The 20979-nt window shown below is 44.8% G+C and overlaps 1 protein-coding gene and 1 long non-coding RNA gene across 4 annotated transcripts in view; one reads left to right on the forward strand and one right to left on the reverse strand.

Moving 5' to 3' along the window:
- The window catches only part of ARHGAP8 (Rho GTPase activating protein 8), a 54122-nt gene extending 43977 nt beyond the window's left edge, over positions 1 to 10145 (reverse strand). The window contains exon 1 of one of the 3 annotated variants that reach the window (XM_069967886.1): positions 9841 to 10145. Coding sequence is in view for 1 of the 3 variants with exons in the window: in XM_069967884.1 (XP_069823985.1) it covers positions 6250 to 6261 (12 nt within the window). In the remaining 2 variants the exon portion in view is untranslated. Of the gene's footprint in view, positions 1 to 6249; positions 6372 to 6412; positions 6434 to 9840 lie in introns of those variants that run through there. The other 2 variants (XM_069967890.1, XM_069967884.1) reach the window with 2 other exon arrangements.
- On the forward strand, positions 9844 to 13889 carry LOC138789306 (uncharacterized). The gene is made up of 3 exons (XR_011362715.1): positions 9844 to 10087; positions 10501 to 10599; positions 13334 to 13889. It is a non-coding gene; the product is annotated as an uncharacterized lncRNA (long non-coding RNA).
- Positions 13890 to 20979: the final 7090 nt, after the last annotated feature.

Raw genomic sequence — 20979 nt, forward strand, 5'->3', positions numbered from 1 at the left:
GAAGAATAGTCAAACTAACATTTGTCCGACAGGTATTGCAGGTGTAACTACCATAGCACCAGGGATCATTGATGATCATTCATCGTAATAATCTTCCCATTTCCAAATTCAAATTTAAAATTTTTAGTTCTGACTAAAACCAGGATGTCGCGAAGATTCACAGTATCTTAGCCGGAGAAGGGGGGGTAGGGGGGCGGCCTCTCCACCTCTCCTGCGCCACTTATCACCGCTATTTACATTGTCTGCAAATAATCATCGGAAAATTATGCGAAAACAGCGACCGGCTAATCTATTCTCTGTTTAACTTGCAGACTGTACAAAGCATTAATGAGTGGTTGGATTGTGCGCCGCTAAATTAACACTCAAATAGAAAATTCCGGCTCTGGGGATTAAACGCTTTGAACCTTCTAGCAGCCGAGAGATTTGGTTGGAGGCGGTAGGAGTTTTAATTAAATTAACCTGACATGTTCCTGGACAAAGGCCTCTTGTATTGCCTCCATAGCTTCTAATTATAGTCTAATACTCGCCAGGGACTTATCGGGGTGTATTACATTCTACTTCCATTATTCCGAGAACGGATAGACAGATGAGTGGCCCCCAGAGGTTTATCACTGACATCGTTTTATGTTGTTTGTCAAAGGAAGACGAAAACGACAGCACCGTGACGGGAGGCGTCCTGTCACAAAGTGGCGCCCCCTCCAGGTACTCTTGTCATCAACCTTCTGCTGCTTCACCCCCGGTGTCAATCAAGTCTGGTTGGATTTCAGTCTTAAAGGGGTTGTCCAGTTTGAAAAACCGATTGTGATATACAATGTTGGGGAATCACTTTGTTCAAGACTGCAAAGAGTGTCTCTCGCTCTGGAGGACCAATCCTGTCCTGGATTTTATAAGCAGTCCATTGATGTTAACCCTTTCACGACCTGGGGTCATTGATTCCTCAATGCCCAGGTTGTTTTAGGACATCAGCTTATTGGATCATAATGACCCCATATACTGATGTCCCCTGTGTCTGCCCCCTCTCCGCTGATCCTTGCCGCTGATACTATCTTGTAACAGCGGCAGGGGAGAGAGGGGAGGGGGCAGAGCTCACACGCCCAGCCTTCCCTCCCGACCCCGCCGGCTTCCATAGCTACCATCGGGGCTCTGCGATCACTTCACAGAGCCCCGATGGACAGCGGACAGAGAATTCTCCCTCTGTAGAGGGAGAATTCTCTGTCTGGAGCCCTATAGATGCTGCAGACGTGCTGACAGCAGAATCTATAGGGTTGACTCTTACCACCGGAGCCCGGCTCCGGTGCTGAGAGTTGCGGTGGGTCCCCAGCTATCACTGATCCTCCGCTCCGGCGCCTGTGTCATCCTGGATCGTTAATTAACAGTGCGGCGGAGGGAAAGGGTTAATGTGCACTGTGTAATACCGCATTTGTCCTGTGGTGGTGCTGCAGGAAAACTAAACACTTAGGGGAAGATTTATTAAACACAATGTAAAGTGACCAATCAGATTCCACCTTTCATTTTCCAAAGAGTCTGTGAGGAATGAAAGGTGGAATCTGATTGGTTGCTAGGGGCAACAGAGCCAGTTTCACTTTACACCATGCTTGATAAATCTTCCCCTTAGTACCTGGTTTCAAAGGAATCTAATAGGAATTATCAAAAGTTAAAGGAGTACTCCGGAGAAATGAAATGTTTTCAGATCAGTTGGTGTCAGAAAGTTATATAGATTTGTAATTTACTTCTATTTAAAAATCTCAAGTCTTCCTGTACCTATCAGCTGCTATATGTCCTGCAGGAAGTGGTGCATTCTTTCTAGTCTGTCACAGTGCTCTCTGCTGCCACCTCTGTCCATGTCAGGAACTGTCCAGAGCAGCAGCAAATCCCCATAGAAATCCTCCCCTGCTCTGGACAGAGGTGGCAGCAGAGAGCACTGTGTCATACTGGAGAGAAAACAGCACCCCCTGCAGGGAATACAGCAGCTGATAAGTACTGGAAGACTTGGGATTTTAAAATAGAAGCAATTTACTAATTTGTATAACTTTCTGACACCATTTAAAAATAATTGTCATTCTCCAGAATACCCCTTTAAGAAACCCTTTAAAATTTGGCCTGGGATAGTGGATGCCTCTCATACTTCTCTGCTTTGTGAGGTGTAGGGCAGATTTGAAAGAAAATGAGGCTCTAGTGGTCTAGTGTGGTGGAGAGATTATTAATGTTCTCTACTACATGAGTGAACAGGTAATTCCACACACCCACCCTCACCCTGGAGGTATTCTGCAGGGGGTCCGTAGCTTTGTGGGAATGGTGTAGGCGGATCGAAGAAGGTGAGTATGGGATTTTTTTTCCGTTTCCCATCTACACAATTATATACAAAAATTCATTTTGTGCTTCTGGAGCACCCCTTTAATGGTGGCTTAGAGGGTTAAAGGGGTATGCCCATCTAGGGTATTGATTGCATAGAATTGTAGAGCCATGAGACTGAGGGCCCGCCAGCCCCCCCTCCTGCTTGTATCTACTAGAAGCCGGCTCTGCTCTATTATGCAAATATACATTACTCCCATAGAGTTGTGTAAACAGTGTCGCACTGGGAAAAAACAGCGAGTCTCCTGGTGCTTCACCGTCTACACAAATCACAGCAACCTCATTAACTGTGAAAGCTCCTGGTGTTTGGGACCGAGCTACAGGGGCTGCTGTAGTAGCAGCTGCATCAGGGCCCCTATACCTTAGGGGGCCTTTACACAGAGAGATTTATCTGACAGATTTTTGAAGCCAAAGCCAGAAACAGACTATAAACAGGGAACAGGTCATAAAGGAAAGACTGCTATGTCTCCATTTTCCAAATCCATTCCTGGCTTTGGCTTCAAAAATCAGTCAGATAAATTTTTCTGTGTAAAGGCACCCTTAGGCATCCAGTGTTGCAGATTTTGCATTAAGGAACATAAGGAACTTAAAGGAGAATAATCACATTCATAAGGGAGTATGACTTGGACCTAGGACCTTACAGCTGCCGCACAGCTTCACACTGGGGATCTGACTGCTGTCATCTCAGCTGAATACGAGACTGGAAATTCCTTGAATCCGAAGCGATTGCAACAGTCAAGCAAGCTGCTCCATTCATTCCTTTAAGGGGCATTCTGCTCAAACATAACTTTTCATATAGAGAGACTTACAATTCCCTCCATACTTGTTATTATCTATTCAGTCTCCTTCCCCCAGTTCTATGCTGCTGCTTTTTGCTGAAGACACATAACTCTGTGTGTGAGCTTTTTTCTCCGTCTCCCCCTCCTCCTTCCCCCTTTTGAAACAAGTCCCTATCTGCAACATCATAGCTTATTTGTAATGCTGGGAGGGTTAATCACAGTGAGTTCATCAGCAACCTGACTTTAGATTAACCCTCCCAGCATTAGGGTGGGTTCATACTGATCCGCAGTATGTCCGCGTGCCTTTCCGCCGGCTCCATAGACACCATTCTATGGGCCGGCGTATTCCGCTATCCGCCGAAAGAGGTGACATGTCCCTTCTTTCGGCAGATAGCGGAATACCCCGGCCCATAGAATGGTGTCTATGGAGCCGGCGGAAAGGCGCGCGGCCGTGCGGGCGGACAGCCAACGGAATTTCCGCGGATATTATCCGCGAGAATTGCGTAGTGTGAACCCACCCTCACAAAGAAGCTACAAAGTTGCAGATAAAGCCTGCCAGGAACTTGTTTACATTCCCCATCACTCTTGATTGGCAGCCTGGTTGCCAATCAAGTGTGAGTGGCTGGGAAGAGGGCAGAGTGGAGAGCTGTGCCTGCCAGCTGTAAGGCATACCTCCCAACCGTCCCGGATTCCGCGGGACAGTCCCGTTTTCGGGGTTCTGTCCCGCGGTCCCGGAACGCCCCCCCGTGTCCCGCATTACATGTGTCCCCAGCGAAAAAAACAATAAACCAGTAACTCACCTGTCCGCCGATCCCAGCAGCTCCTCTCCCGGCAGAGCGCGCACTCCTGTCATCCTCCGGGGCGGGCAGCGGGGTATACAGACACTGACTGTACCGGAAGTGACCTGCAGCCTCTGTCATGAATTACTTCCGGCACAGTCAGTGTCTCTGTACCCCGCTGTCCGCCCCGGAGGATGACGGGAGTGCGCGCTCTGCCGGGAGAGGAGCTGCTGGGGCCGGCGGACAGGTGAGTTACTGGTTTATTGTTTTACTGGTCGGGCCACACAAATGGGGGGATTGGCTACTATGTGGGGCGCTATATGGGCGATTGGCTACTATATGGGGGATTGGCTACTATGTGGGGCACTATATGGGGGCATTGGCTACTATGTGGGGCATATATGGGGGATTGGCTACGATGTGGGCACTATATGGGAGAATTGGCTACTAAGTGGGGCGCTATATGGGGGGTTGGCTACTATGTGGGCACTATATGGGGGATTGGATACTATGTGGGACACTATATGGGGGATTGGCTACTATGTGGGGCGCTATATGGGGGCATTGGCTGCTATGTGAGGCACTATATGGGGGATTGGCTACTATGTGGGGCATATATGGGGGATTGGCTACTATGTGGGGCATATATGGGGGCATTGGCTACTATGTGGGCACTCTATGGGGGTTTGGCTACTATGTGGGTCACTATATGGAGGGATTGGTTACTATGTGGGGCACTATATGGGGATTGGCTACTATGTGGGGCACTATATGGGGGGATTGGCTACTATGTGGGGCACTATATGGGGGGATTGGCTACTATGTGGGCACTATATGGGGATTGGCTACTATGTGGGGCACTATATGGGGGGATTGGCTACTATGTGGGGCACTATATGGGGGGATTGGCTACTATGTGGGCACTATATGGGGGCATAGGCTACTATGTGGGGCTCTATATGGGGGATTGGCTACTATGTGGGGCACTATATGGGGCATTGGATACTATGTGGGGCACTATATGGGGATTGGATTCTATGTGGGGCACTATTGGGGGGATTGGATTCTATGTGGGGCACTATATGGGGGATTGGACACTATGTGGGGCACTATGTGGGGGGATTGGATACTATGTGGGGGATTGGATACTATGTGGGGCACTATGTGGGGGATTGGATACTATGTGGGGCACTATATGGGGGATTGGATACTATGTGGGGGATTGGATACTATGTGGGGCACTATGTGGGGGATTGGATACTATGTGGGGCACTATATGGGGGATTGGATACTATGTGGGGGATTGGATACTATGTGGGGCACTATGTGGGGGATTGCATACTATGTTGGTCACTATATGGGGGCATTGGATACTATGTGGGGGATTGGACACTATGTGGGGGATTGGATACTATGTGGGGGATTGGACACTATGTGGGGCACTATATGGTGGCATTGGATACTATGTGGGGCACTATGTGGGGGATTGGATACTATAGAGGGCACTATTCAGTCAGCAGCATGTGATGACTGTAGGGGAGTGGCTATGGAAGGTTGCTATGGGGGCGTGGCTATGGAGGGTTGCTATGGGGGCGTGGCTATGGAGGGTTGCTATGGGGGCGTGGCTATGGAGGGTCGCTATGGGGACCGTGGCGCACATGTCCCTCTTTGCTCTTTGCAAAAGTTGGGAGGTATGTGTAAGGTACTGGGGCTAAGTCACACAGCCGGCAATAAGTGGAATCTGCCTGGCACAGCATTGGAGAACTCTGCCCGGCAGCTGTAAAGTACTGGGGCCAAGTCATAGTCCCTCAGGGAGGTGAATGATTCCCTTTAAGGAGTGAATGGAGCGGCATGCTTGACTGTAGCAATAGCTTGGGGTACAAGGGATTTCAAATCTCGTATTCAGTTGCGGTCACAGCAGTCAGATCCCCACCATAATCCTGTGATAACCTCTTATAGGTCATTCCTGTTGGAATGGAGCGGTCAATAGAATCATGAACCAGGAGGATCAGGATGAACAGTCCTTATAAGAGCACTGTGATTTAAAGGGGCCGCACGGATAAACTATTTCCTCATGTAACAAAGCGATGATCTATCCCTTGTTATGCGAGGCGTCTTGTATCATATCTAATAGTCATGTGGAGACGCTCAGGACGTCTGCTTCCGATGAGGCGATGGATATCCTGACAGCGTGTAGTCAATTACGGAGGTAATGATACATTAATAGAATGTGTTTAGTTAGTGATTACGGAGGGAGCCTGAATGCTGACAATATTGCCTGAGGGCGCAGCTGTTTTGAGTTAAACAGGTTGTGACAGGACAACTTATTCCTGTTCTACCGGGATTTGCATGAATTTCCTGTTCCGGCTTTATTAAGGTATTCAGAGCTGTATTCACCGCCACCTCAGACTCCAGGCTACAGAGTCCGGGGCACAGAGGCCGCCATTGTTACTGTGATGGGACAGGAGGCAGCAACTTTATCTGACAGTGGCAGCCAGCTACCTGGAGGTGTCAATGAGGGTTTATAGGCCGCATTATAGTAACCATAGCAACCAATCATATTGCTAGAGCAGGGCTGACAAAATGGCTGCCCTTCAGCTAGTGCAAAACTACAATTCCCATCATGCCTGGACAGCCAAAGCTTTAGCTTTGGCTGTCCAGGCATGATGGGAATTGTAGTTTTGAAACCTGTGTACTACAGCAATGGGAGATGTGATTGGTTGCTATTGGCAACGCCATGATCTCTACTTGCTGTCAGTGAATAGCGCCATTCTCATTCACATTCAGGGGTTGAAAACGTATACTTCTCACAGCTGCCTGTTTGTTACAATTGCATCCAGCCTAATGTGTGAGCTAAATACATAAACAGCGCAAAATCTTGATCATTCTTTGGACGGACGACGGAATCCGCTTGTGCATAGAATAGAGTCTATGACAAGGACGGAGACGCGCGCACCCGCCTCAGTCTGCAAGCGACTGCGAGCTGCGGAATGTGTGACGGGTTATCCGTCGCCATTCCGTAGTGTACGCGTACTATAAGGGTATGTTCACACAGAGTAAATGTGGCAGACAGATCCGCCTGCCTCAGTGTGCCATAGCCTGTCTATGAGAGGGCTTGTGCGCCGCCGCTCTCAGCGCAAAGAACTGACATGTCGATTCTTTGCGCGGAGAATGGCGAGAGCGGAGGTGCGCAAGCCCTCTTATAGACAGATCTGCTGCGGAATTCCGCCATATTTACTTAGTGTGACCATACCCTAATATACTTTAGCACAGCTGAAAAGATTCGATCAGTCGAGGAACGGGCATTTCCCAGCTGATCGTAGACATTTTTACAAGGGACGATTATTGTGTCTAGCAACACACCTTACCGAGAATCAGGCAGTGTAATAGGCGCCTAAAGCCGAGTTCACACATGGTGGCCGAAACCACGCCCCCATGTGGTCACCATTAGCGGCAAAATCACGCTCATCAATCACGGTAGTTTTGGCAACATATGTAACCACATTGTAAGAACGCAGCCGTACAAGCTGTCCATCTGGGCCCAATAGATGTGGTTTTCAGCCTCTGAGTGTGATCAAAAGATCAAAAATGTTCCCATTCACTGACAGCAAGCAGAGGTCTTGGAAACCATCATCAGACATCAGAAGTTGCAGTACACCATTAGCACGCCAAGTTTCCTATTCACCGGAAGTTTTTGACCCCAAGGTTAATATGAGGATTTTATGAGGTTAGAAACCTCATAAAAAGTCTGCCCCAGGCTGTCACCTACAACTGTAACCTGAGGACAAGACTAGGGGCCTCATTCACATGTTCAGTCATTTTCCAGGACGGTATATTACGTCCCCAATTATCGTCCCTAATCCACAGAAAAAAAAAAATCTATGCATCCGCAAAACATGGGAAGGTTAAATAAAGACAATACTTATTTTTGGTGGACTTTTGGCTGGGATCACGCTGCGCTTTTCCAGTCTGTTTTTTTTTTCATTCGATTTATGCAAAAACAAATGGAAAACGGATGAAGAAACTGATGCATTTGTGTGGGAGACCATGTTTCTGTGTACGTTAAAAACTGATTTTTTTGTAGTGGAAGTCAATGGGAAAACAGATCAAAACAAATACACACAAATGCATCAGTTTTTTTTATGTTTTTGCATAAAATGGATGAAGTGTAAACTCAGCCCTATATATGTAAAACATCTGAAACGTTTGCAAAGAAAACCTCTGTAAATCCCATGGATTTCTATTGGCTAATTGTTGCGCAATTACGGTCTGCACTAGGACATGTCCTATTATTTTTGCGGAACTGGTTGCATATCTGTAAAATTACGGAGAGTGAGAATAGTCCTATGCTACGTTTACACGTAACGATAATTCACCCGATCGTACGATTAACGACTTCGAAGTAACGATTTTTCTTTTATAACGATCAGCGTTTAGACGGAACGATATATCGTATGGAAAATTCGTTTTGCGATCATTTAAGCCTATCTCGCACATAGGAAAAATAGGTGAACGACTGTTTACACGGAACGATCTGCAAATTTTTTGCGAACGATGATGTAAGAACATGTTCAAAGATCAAAATTAACGATTACGCGCTCGTCGTTCGATCGTTTGTTGCGTTTACATGATGTAGCAGAGCTGACTTTGCTGTAGCATTATGCAGCACAATTTCCATATGATATATGAAAAGAGAAATGCCGTGCTCCTATACAAACGCAATACTACAGAGCTGAGGGTCTGTGACTATTGCGTCCTCTGTAAACCACACACATCAGCAACACAGATTACACTGTGTCAGCACAATTGAAATGCATTACCCTCCCCTATTAGATCAGACTATTGTTTACACTGGAAACAACTGCAACAAACCTTCAGCTGTGAAAAGTATCAGGGTACGTCTATATAGCGTTTTTTAGACCTGGAGCGTATACCGTGCCAAAATGGGAATGTATGTCACTTACTCAATGTGTAGCCCATTGGTCTCCAAACTGCGGCCCTCCAGCTGTTGCAAAACCACAATTCCCATCATGCCTGGACAGCTGAAGCTTTGGATTTGGCTGTCCAGGCATGATGGGAAATGTAGTTTTGCAACAGCTGGAGGGCCGCAGTTTGGAGACAGCATATAGGGCATAAAACACAGTGCTGAAATAAACGCACATGAAATACTAAGGCTGGGTTCACACTGCGTTTTTAGCATACACTTAACGGATCCGTTTGTGTCAGCAACGTTTTTGTGTCCGTCAAAAAAAAACGGATCCCTTTTGATCCGTTTTTTTTATAATGGAAGTCAATGGAAAAACGGATCAAAACGGATACACACCAATGCATCCGTTTTTGCAATCCGTTTTTTTCAAAAAACGGATTGCAAAAAACGCAGTGTGAACCAAGCCTAACAAAAAAAATGGTTGCAAACCACATGTGAAAGAGGAATACATGTCAAAAGCCAAGTGTATCGGTCAGACACCTTTTTACAACATGTGAACACGTCCTTAGATTTTGTATTCACTGACAACAAGCAGAGATCTTTTAACCCAAATAACCAGTTATTAAATGGCCGCTGTCACTTTAAAAAAACTTCTTTGACACGTCTGGACGATCTCTAGAATGAACCGGGAGAAGCGCACGCTAAGAACGTTCTCTCCCAGCTCTGCGTCACATGACCTTGATAGACCGTCTCGCTTGAATGCAGAGAGAAAGGGGAGAGAAGAGCCCAGCTGCACGCTTCTCTCTCTCAGTGATTGGTAGGGATCTGAGCGCTCAGACCTACAACTTTTTTGAAGGGAAGAAAAAGTAATCTCAACGCGTGAAATGCCACTTGCCAGGTACACTCTTCGTGATTTTGTGCAGGCAATGTACGATCAATTTAAAGGTGCCCTAAAAGTAGCAGACCACGCCCACTCCAAGTCAACAACTAGGTTTGTAGTTACCTTCCATATACAGCAGCACCTGTGCGGTGCTTCCTGGCTCCTATCTGTCCGGTGTTGGTGCGGTCAGGTGAGGGAGCTCGGTGTCACCGTCGTCCCCGGTCACTGTCCTCTATGTCTTCCTGGCAGGTAGCGCGCCCAGGTGACTCCTGAGAAGGTCTGGAGAAGGTGATCAGGACTCCTTTGTTCAGCTACATGTGAGGACAGTGAAGGCGGAGCACTCACAGAGAAAACACTTCAAAAATCCAAGGTGAAAATAAAAGCCACCCACTCCGCCTGCATTCCTCCCCTCCCCGCTCCACCACTCACACAATGTGGACTCCCAGAAGCTTCCGAAACATCAGGGCAGGAAGCAAAACAAAACATTTTTTTGCTGACTTTTCGATTGTAATTTCATCCGACTCGGCGCACAAACTATAAGCTGAAAGTGTTCCAAAATTTCAAGGGGCTTTCCAGATTTAAAGGGACTTTTCCCCTTACAATCAGAAAATGTTCCAGAAATAACGCTGACGACTCCCTGGAAGGGTTCGAGTCATATAGTATTTGATCCTGATGTGTTTGGGTTATCTAATAAAGTTTGGTGACAAACAATAATGGCAGCCATTTTGAAGTTTGAAATGTTAAATATTTAAAGAAACGGTACCTATTTTTTATTTTATATAGAAATTATGAGAGACAGCTGAAATGGCAATCAGTGGATCACTGGGTCAGAGACATCTGGTATATGGCTGAAGTTATCGGGGAATGATATAACCAATACAGGTAAGGAGAGGGGATGTCTTGGTGGGTCAACATATGTTACTGTCGCTTTAAAGTTTTAAAAGGCAAGACGCATGAATCATTCTGATTGGTCAGGCCTGGGTGTTTAGACCCTCCCCAATCACTAGAATGTGCAGGGAGAAGAGCACTGTTGAGCGCTTCACTGTTTTACATGTCTCATTGTAGGAGACATGTTGTAGCACAGGGGTAGGGACATTTTGACAGCCCTGCTCTAGCAATATGATTGGTTGCTATGGTTACTATAAGGCGGCCTATACGTTCCCTACCCCTGTTCTAGAGTATAGAAAGTCTATGGAAACTGTATAATAAGCCAGAGAGTAAAGTGGTCATCCATGCGCTTCGAGATCTGCACACCCAGCTGCGACCAAAGTTTTTTAACGAGACGGTAACGTTTTAAAGTCAATGGGGAAGTCTTATCAAACTGGTGTAAAGTAAAACTGCTCAGTTGCCCCTAGCAACCAATCAGATTCCACCTCTCATTTCTCACAGACTCTTTGGAAAATGAAAGGTGGAATCTGATTGGTTGCTAGGGGCGACTGAGACAGTTTCACTTTACTCCAGTTTGATAATTCGCTCCTAATCTGTTGTGTTGTTTAAAATAAACTATTACTATCTGTTATCAGCCATGTTAGACAACACCAGATTTCAATGGGTTAAGCCATGCTGCTGATCCAGATAAGACATCAGATATAGGATAGCCCTGACCCTATAGAGTACGGGTGATGGGGAGGAGGGGGGGGGCGCGCTTACTCCCACCTCACATTGGGTACTTTTACTGTGTTTTTAACATGCGCTTATTCTCTAAATGGGAGTTCACATAAAAACAAAGAGGACCTTAAAAACACAAAAAAGCACAGTATGAACTGAGACGTAAAGTCATTATCACCTGATTGACAAGGAAGTGCTGGGGGGGGGGGTGTATTGGGGGAGGAGGGAGAACTGGATAATCCTGGTTTCAATTCTGTAAAGGAAGTGATAGTGCGTCCTTCCAGCCTTGCATCACTCATGAGGAATGTGTCGTCGTTGCCTTGTGTTCCTACGCACATTTTTTTGCAGATTTTGCAATTTTTACAGTTTTTTTTATAAAACAAAAAAGGCTGAAAACCGACTTAAACAAACAATAGACTTTAATGGGAACTGTTTAATGCCTCATTTCTCCTGTGGTGGCGCTGTAGAGAAATTGAACACTTGCCAGGGTCAGGATCTCTGGCAGAATACTGCTGATCACTGATCATCTATTAATCAAATTATCGGGCAATTGAGCATGCCTAATGGTGCGTTTACACAGAGAGATTTATCTGACAGATCTTTGAAGCCAAAGCCAGGAACAGACTATGAACAGAGAAGAGGTCATAAAGGAAAGACTGGGATCTATCTATCTGTCAGATAAATCTCTCTGTGTAAACGCACCATTAGGGTCCATTTACACAGAAAGTTTATCTGACATTATCTGCCAAAGATTGGAAGCCAAAGCCAGAAACAGACTATAAACAGAGATCAGGTCATAAAGGAAAGCCTGAGATTTCTCCTCCTTTCAAATCAATTCCTGGCTTTGGCTTCATATCTTTGGCAGATAATCTTTCTGTGTAAATCTGCCCTGTGAAATGGTCAGCGATCAGCTCATTCAGATCGTTTGTGCAGACATTGATATTATCTATATCGGCCCTTGTAAATGATGATTTGTGACCGATAGAGATGAAATTAAAGGGTTATGGTTGACTGAGCCTTGTTAAAGTAGTTAGCCAGGATTTGGAAAAACAGTAGCTTTTGTTTCTGAAAACAGCACAACTCTTGCCCTCAGTTCGTGGGTGGTATTGCAGTTCAGTTCCATTGAAGAGAATGGAGCAGAGTGGTGCTACCACACGTAGACTGAGTGTGGCAGTGTTTTTGGTAGGAAGAAGCTATGTTTTTGTAACCCTAGATAACCCCTTTAAGGCTTAGAAATAAGTACCGATCACCAAGATTGGCGCTTACTTTCAGGGTCACATTGCACTGTGTAAAAGGGCCAGGGCAAAGTGAGGCTACAAAGGACATTCATTTCTCTGGGGTACTTGACATGTACAGTAGTACAAAAACAATTCTTTGATTGTAATAGGTGACATGTAATTCCTTATTTCTCCTGTGGAGGCACTGTGGGGCAATCAAACACACCATTATGTACCCTCACAGACTAGACCTGGCGGAGGATCTGACATATATATATATATATATATATATATATAAACACACATTTTTTTATAGGCATTGTGTAATTCCTCATTTGTCCTTTGGAGGCACTGTGGGGCAATCAAACACACCAATCACAGATCAATTTAACACACCGCTAGGCCATATTGTACATTAAAACCCCTGTAATTCCTTATTTCTCCTCTGGAGGCACTGTGGGGAAACTGAACACACCACTACCAAGTACCCTCACAAATTAGACCTAGTGAATTACCTAACATATTCATATCATATATAAAAAACTGCTTTGATTTTAATAATCATGTAATTCCTCATTTCTCCTCTGGAGGCGATGTGGGACAGTTGAACACTAGGATTAGGTACCATCACAAGATTACAGTTGGTCTGTACATGGCAAAATGCAGTTACATAGATGGATACCTTGCTAAGCATAATAATATTATTACCTCGTCCTATAATCCTACGTGATTATAGGCTGCTGATTTTCGGTGTACTTCCCCTTTAAGATGAAGCAGTTTTTCTCTTCTAGGTCTATGGAGGGTGACACCAGCTCGGGATGAGAGATACCAGAAATAACAGCCGTGCCATTGTGATCTAGGCCGAGCCCAGAGTCCAGCTGAGCTTTGATGTCTAAATATATTAAAGTGTAAAGTGCCCTCAAACTACCCGCTCCCGTCCTCCGTTTCCGAGATCAAAGCCTCGACACCCAACCAGCACCGATGACGTCATCGGAGAGAGAGCGCTGTTCAAACACCGTTGCCGCCTACGCTGCCCTCCTCCCACAGCGGCCAATTTCAAATGGAGATAATGAGATCCATTTACAGAAATTATGATGGCTGCAAAGAAAACCCATGGATTATAGATGCGGCCATCATTAAGAGTATATATCAAATCAGCCGTAACATTAAAACCCCTTGAGTGCGTCCTCTGGTGGCGGCATAACTGCTCTGACCAATTGAGGCCCAGACTCCATAGACCTCTAAAGGAGTCCTGTGGTATCTGCATCCAGATGGTAGCAGCAGATCCCTTAAAGGGGTACTTTTGCGGAAATTTGTTTTTTCAAATTAACTGGTGTCAGAAAGTTATATAGATTTGTAATTTACTTCAATTTAAAAATCTCCAGCCTTCCAGTACTTATCAGTTGCTGTGTGTCCTGCAGGAAGTGGTACATTTTTTCCAGTCTGACACAGTGCTCTCTGCTGCCACCTCTGTCCATGTCAGGAGCTGTCCAGAGCAGGAGAGGTTTTCTATGGGGATTTACTGCTGCTCTGGACAGTTCCTGACATGGACAGAGGTGGCAGCAGAGAGCACTGTTTCAGATTGGAAAGAATATACCACTTCCTGCAGGACATACAGCAGCTGATAAGTACTGGAAGTTATGAGATTTTTAAATAGAAGAAAATTACAAATCTCTGGCCCTTCCTGACACCGGTTGGTTTGTAATAATTTTTTTTTCCAGTGGAGTATCCCTTTAAAGAGCTATGACAACTTAAAGGACAACTCCAGCCAAACGTATTTTTTAACATGTTATTACTTAAGGAAAGTTAGACAAATTCATAATGTACATTAATTATGGAAAATGCACATATAGTGGTATTTCCCTTAATTTAGTAGATCAAGGAGGCTTCAAATTCTCTCAAAAACCGTGACATCACGAATCAGGTGTAATTCCTATTGAGTGTCCAACAGGGGGCGCACTATATGTACAAGTCTATGGACTGTATTGAAGTCTATGTAATGTGGTGTAATGCTTTATTGATGCAGTATGTTGCTCCCCAAATGGAGGGCACTGAGCAGGGAGGGAGAGAGGTGCCGGTGCATCTACTTCCTCCCTCTCTCCCTGCTCGGTACAGTGGGATAGATACACACTACTACTCCTCCCATCATCTGCTCATTCTATGAGCAGATGATCGGCGAGTAGTACCAGGGAGATCCCCATCACCAAGACCCCCCCCAGCCGACATCCCCCATCTCTCAGACAGAAATCCCCATCCACCCCCCTCTCAGCCCTGCACCCATTCCCCCTTCACCAAGACCCCCCTGAGCCGACATCCCCTATCTCCCAGCCTGGAGATGGGGGATGTTGTCTTGGCGGGGGTCCTCGGTGATGGGGATCTCCCTGGTTCTATTACCATATCATCTGCTCATAGTAGTAGGAGTAGTAGTGTGTATCTGTCCCACTGCACCGAGCAGGGAGGGAGGGGGAAGGTAGATGCACCGGCACCTCTCTTCCCCCCTGCTTGGTGCCCTTTATTTGGGGATCGAGTGACGTTGCTCCCCAAATTATTCCATAAACGTACTGCATCAATAAAGCATTACACCACATTACATTACATAGACTTCAATACAGTCCATAGACTTGTACATATAGTGCACCCCCTGCTGGACAATCCATAGGAATTACACCTGATTCGTGATGTCACGGTTTTGGAGAGAATTTGAAGCCTCCCTGATCTACTAAATTAAGGGAAATAGCACTATATGTTTATTTACCATAATTAGTGTACATTAGGAATTTGTCTAACATATTAAAAAATACTTTTGGCCGGACTTCTCATTTACATTGAACAATTGGGGTAAAGACAGTGGAGAATAACTTAAAGGGGTTATCCAGTGCTACAAAAACATGTCCACTTTTCCCCTCTCTTGTCTCCAGATTGGGTGAGGTTTCAAACTCAGTTCCAATGAAGTAAATTGAGCTTAATTGCAAACCACACCTGAACTGGAGACGAGAGGGGGAAAAGTGGCCATGTTTTTGTAGTGCTGGATAACCCCTTTAATGTAGCTGGTAGTGTTGTGAGGGTACTGTGGATGTCAATGTTATGGGGTATTGTGATGTATTGTCTGGAGCCATACATAGAAAATGAGTTCACTGTGATGGTGTTTTATAGCTCTTTTACTTAAAGGGGTTCTCCATTTTGTATAGTTCCTACTTGTTAGACCCTTAATAATAGGACTATGGGCGTGATTTATCAAACTGTTGTAAAGTGAAACTGGCCCAGTTGCCCCTAGCAACCAATCAGATTCCATTTTTCATTCCCCACAGATTCTTTGGAAAAATGAAAGGTGGAATCTGATTGGTTGCTAGGGGCAACTGGGCCTGTTTTACTTTACACCAGTTTGATAAATCTTAGTGTTGTAACTCTCACAATCAGCTATAATATGTGTAGCAATGAGTGTTCAGTTTCCCTATAGCACCACCACAGGGGAAATTAAGAATTACACAGTGTCCACTCATATTAATGGGTTGTCTGGTAGGTGCAGGATAGCATAGGTCCTCCAGAACAAGTGACACTCGTTGTAGCCACTCTCTAATCATTCAGGATTCTCCAAAATCTTTTTAAAAATGGACAACGCCTTGAAACTCAGATTGGTACTAAGACGAAAAAGAAGCAAGGAGGATGAGCACCACTTTAACACTATCTTTAGGTCTTTGTTTTTGACAGTGTTAAAGAGGAACTCCAATGTAGCCTTTTGTGTTTATTCAAGAAAGAGTCGTCTCACTTTGGTGTCCTTTTGGTGTGTTCCCCAATGATCAGCTGTAATCTGAGTTCGGTTCCCTTACAGCGCCACCACAGAAGTATTGCGCATGTGACAGGACCTGGCTATCTCTGCCTTTGGAACCAGATGTTGGTGGTCTCTGCTTCCCCGATTCAGGAGTGTTTAGGGTCATTTGTGGACTTACGGTAACCTGGAGTGGTAGCAGACCCAACCGGGTTGTTGGTACCGCCACTCACAGAAAGGAAAAATAACCCAAGTATATAGTGGTGTATGGGTGCAGGTGCTGACAGATTTGACCAGAGTCCTGCGCGTTTAGTCAAAAATATAATACTTTACTAAAGTAGGATTCGGGTTAAACAGTACACGTAATAACAGTAGTGCAAATCTTGACACACAACGTTGGTGCTGACACAGAGGTAACCTAACCAGTGCTTGTAGAAGTAGAAGGTGCTTTGTAGTAGAGAGAGAAGAGGAGAGGAATTGCCAAAGAAGCCCTGCCTAATGTAGTAGATGTGCTCTGCCGGAACAGGTGTATAAGTAGAAGAGATAAGATACTCATACTCACGAATGCCAATAGTGGCTTTGAACCACCTTATGCCCCCTAGATGTGAGGTACCCAGTTGTGGGTGATACAAGCCTCAGTTGTCAGTTATGTGGGTGTAGCAGACTTCCAAGGTTTTCCAGTCATCCTGCACTGTGCAGTAGGATACGTAGACCTGGTATGGCAGCTTTGTCCTACTGGGGTCAGTTCCTCTTGCTTCAGGATACTGCCCTGCACTTTTTTGAGAGGTTCCTGGTGTGAGCAAGGGTATTCCTAGGTGTCTTGTATTCCCTACAGTGAGCTTAACACTGCATACTTAGCATCCAGTAGGAAAACTTTGTAAGGAGGTAGTCTCTCACACATCCGTCCACTTGGACCTTGAACTACCAACCCCCCACTTCCTCCCACCAGGAGCTAACTTCTCCTACAGGGGCTAAAACTAAACCCTCCTGTGAGTGGTGGGGCTGAGTGTGTGTGAGAGAGAGAAGAGAAACGATAGGACAAGAGAGAGCAGGCACCTCTGACTGGTCAGCAATACAACACATGGCACAAAACAATTTACCCTTGGTGACTTCAGCAGGACAACAGGTGAGACTAAACAGTAGTGACACCTAGTGGGGAAAACCTAGTACTACATCTCCTACTTGCAAACCTGAAGGAATGACTTGCAAAGGTGCCATAGACAGCACCAGTGGTGGGACACCACATGCAGTTCTTATGTAAATCAATAGTTTTTTTTGTGTAATATATGGACGTATTGGGTCCTCCAGAGTAGGAGACGCTCTTTGTAGCTGCTGTTCACGTTTACTATTCTTACTTAATCTCTCTACACAGTCTATAATGAAAACAGACTCTTACAGCAGTCGGTGTAAACGTTCCAGCACCTGGGCCGGGACGTCATTCACTTTCTTTGGTTAAATATTAATTTGAGCAGATATTTAAGGTATGTGAGTCACCTCTAAAACTCTTTGAATAGTTTCACAGAGTGTGTGGCTGCCAGCCTACTTGGGTTTTGCCGCTGCTCCTCTGTCTTCTCTGACAACTGTCTCTCCTCCAGAAGGTCATTAAACTCTATGGTGGAGAGGAGGTGTCTACAGTGAGTTGCCAGACATCCATGGTCTGTTATCCCTGGTAGGGTAATAGATTGGGAGACTAAAGAAACTCTAAAAACATGATTTGAGGGCTTTGCTTGAATAGGACCATCAAATTTGTTTCAGATATAATGCTGATTTTGAGATAAGAGACCATACTCCTTAAGGGGTTGTGTGAGAATACTCACCTGCTCCCTGTTCCTGTCTGTCGCCAGCTGACTTTTTTTTCAGCCTCTAGTGACTAGTTAGAGAGAAGACCCTGCTCCTCTAAGGTTAGTGTAAGAATATTTACCTGTTTCCTTTTCCAGTCTGTCACCCGGCCAAAACAGGTGTATTCCTTTTCAGCCCCTAGTGACTGTTTAGATAGGAGACCCTGCTTTTCCAGTAGTAGTGTGAGAATACTCACCTGCTCCCTGTCCCAGTCTATTACCAGGCATACACCTGTACAACTGAAGCAAATCAAATTTGTTTCAGATTCAACACTGGTTCTGAGATAGGAGACCCAGATCAGGAGACCAGAGACCCAGAATACTCACCTTCACCCTGTTCTAATTTACAACAGGTTCGGACAGCTGACTTCTTTAGCCTATAGTGACTATTTAAAGAGAGGACCCCTGCTCCTCTAGAGTTAGTGTTAGATTCTCACCTGCTCCATATTCCAGTCTGTCACCACGTCTGGACAGCTACATTTTCTTCAGCCTCTATTAACTATTTAGATAAGAGACCCTGCTCCTTTAGGGGTAGTATGAGAATACTCACCTGCTCCCTGCTCCAGTCTGTCGCCAAACTTGAACAGCTGACTTCTTCTTAAGCGCCTAGTGACTATTTAGATAGGAGACCCTGCTCCTCTAGGGGTAGTGTAAGGGCCCTATTCCACCGGACGATTATCGTTAGCATAATCGTTAACGATTACCGATCTCAAACGACCGCTATTGCAAAAGACCTGAAAACGTTCACTCATTTCCATGGAACGATAATCGTTACTTATGATCGTAATTGCGATCGTTTCCTCTTCCGTATTTATTCGCTATTGCGTTCGTATCTATTGCGAACGACCGAACGATGTCTTATTCAATGCGAACGATTTGCGAAAGTTTTGCGAACGAGCAACGATAAAAATAGGTCCAGGTCTTATAAAGCGATCAACGATTTCTCGTTCGGTCGTTAATCGTTACTGCATTTCAACCGAACGATTATCGTTTAGATTCGAACGATTTAACGATAATCTGAACGATAATCGTCCAGTGGAATAGGGCCCTAAGAATACTCTCCTGCTCCCTGTTCCAGTCTGTTACCAGGCACAATACTGTACAACCTGTACCTGGACCAGAAGATTTTTATCCACTGTATTCAATGTATTAGCACTTTCCCTTCATTATTCCAGCGTCACATTGCAGATTGCTCATTGTCCGGCCATTAGCGGATCCTCTGTCCGAGGTGCCTGACCCGTCCTCGTGCCCCATGTCTAATGAAGCTTTTGCTGTACGATATCATCTGCCGACACCGAGCGCCTCGCCCTGTTCTTCGATATGCCCCCAGCTGGTGGATGCGTACTTCAGAGCCACAAACATTAGCATGCTGCTAGCTTTCTGCAATCATAGAAAAAGCTTTGTCTGAAAATCCCTCCGAGGATTAACGTCCGTGTCTGTACAATTGGTTTCTGCGGATTTGTCAGAGCGGCTCATTTCATTTGTCTAAATAGAAGAAATATTACAAAATTACAAAAATCCTCAACTCTCCCTCGAAAAGATTTTTTTCTTCTTAACAGTTGAATTTTAAATCACTAATGCATTTAAACCCCACCCCCTTTTTAACGCTATAAGGAAACTCCGCCCTTTTTTGCTAACTTTGCAAAGGTTGTGGGACAAGAGAGGTGGGTAAAAAAAAAAAAAAAAAAAATATATATATATATATATATATATAATTATTGGCAACAACTCCCCACTTTGTTTATGACATCATATGAGAGGTTGTCACAGCTCCGCCCCTGCAGCTTATTACATCACTGTAGGATAATTATTATTATTATTTTTTTTAGCAACAAATATGTTTAACTTTTTCTGCGTGCTAGATAATATATGGTTACACCCAAAAAAACAAAGAGAACAATTTAAAAAGTGTAAAGAAAAATTTTAACAAAAATTTTAAGATTTAAAGGAGATTTTTTTTTTCTTTTAAATCAGCAGGGATGAAAAAGTAATATAGATTTGTAATTTACTTCTGTTTAAAAATCTCACGTCTTTCAATACATATCAGCTGCTGTATGTCCTGGAGAAAGTGCTGTATTTTTTCCAGTCTAACACAGTGCTCTCTGCTGCCACCTCTGTCCATGTCAGGAAGTGTCCAGAGCAGGAGAGGTTTTCTATGGGGATTTGCTACTGCTCTGGACAGTTCCTGACATGGACAGAGGTGGCAGCAGAGAGCACTGTGTCATACTGGAAAGACTACACCACTTCCTGCAGGACATACAGTAGCTGATAAGTACTAGAAGGATTACATGTTTCTAAATAGAAGTAAATTACAAATCTATATAACATTTGAAAGAAAAAGAAAATCACCGGAGTTCCCATAACTTTTTGTGAGGGGTGCTTGCTAATTTTTTTTTGGAAGTAGGTGGGGCCTCACTTGGCATGTTTACTATAATTTAAGGTGGAATTTTCGATGGCAACAACCTTTATTAAAACCTTCATCAAGTCACAAAAGAAAGAAGATTTAAGAAGATCATTCATTATAAGAACAATTAGAAATGTGTAATGCTTCATTTCCCCTTTTGGGGGCGCTGCAGAAGAATTGACTACAGTTTACAGCTGATCATGGGATCCTTATTTCCTAGCTGGAACATCACTCAATCTCGAGGCATTGATTTTAGTTGTAATGGTGTAATTCTTAAATTATCCTGCGGAGGCAGCGCAGGCCAAGAGTAGATCTGCCAACAGGATTCTAGTTCTATTAGAAATGATGATTAGGGTTGTCATCTATTAGCCAAAGGGGGAAGGTGGCTGCAAAGGGCATCTCTTCCTTCATTGTCAATACCCAAGGAAG

Source organism: Dendropsophus ebraccatus, chromosome 1 (genome assembly GCF_027789765.1).
Source record: "Dendropsophus ebraccatus isolate aDenEbr1 chromosome 1, aDenEbr1.pat, whole genome shotgun sequence".
NCBI classification, from domain to species: Eukaryota; Metazoa; Chordata; class Amphibia; order Anura; family Hylidae; genus Dendropsophus; species Dendropsophus ebraccatus.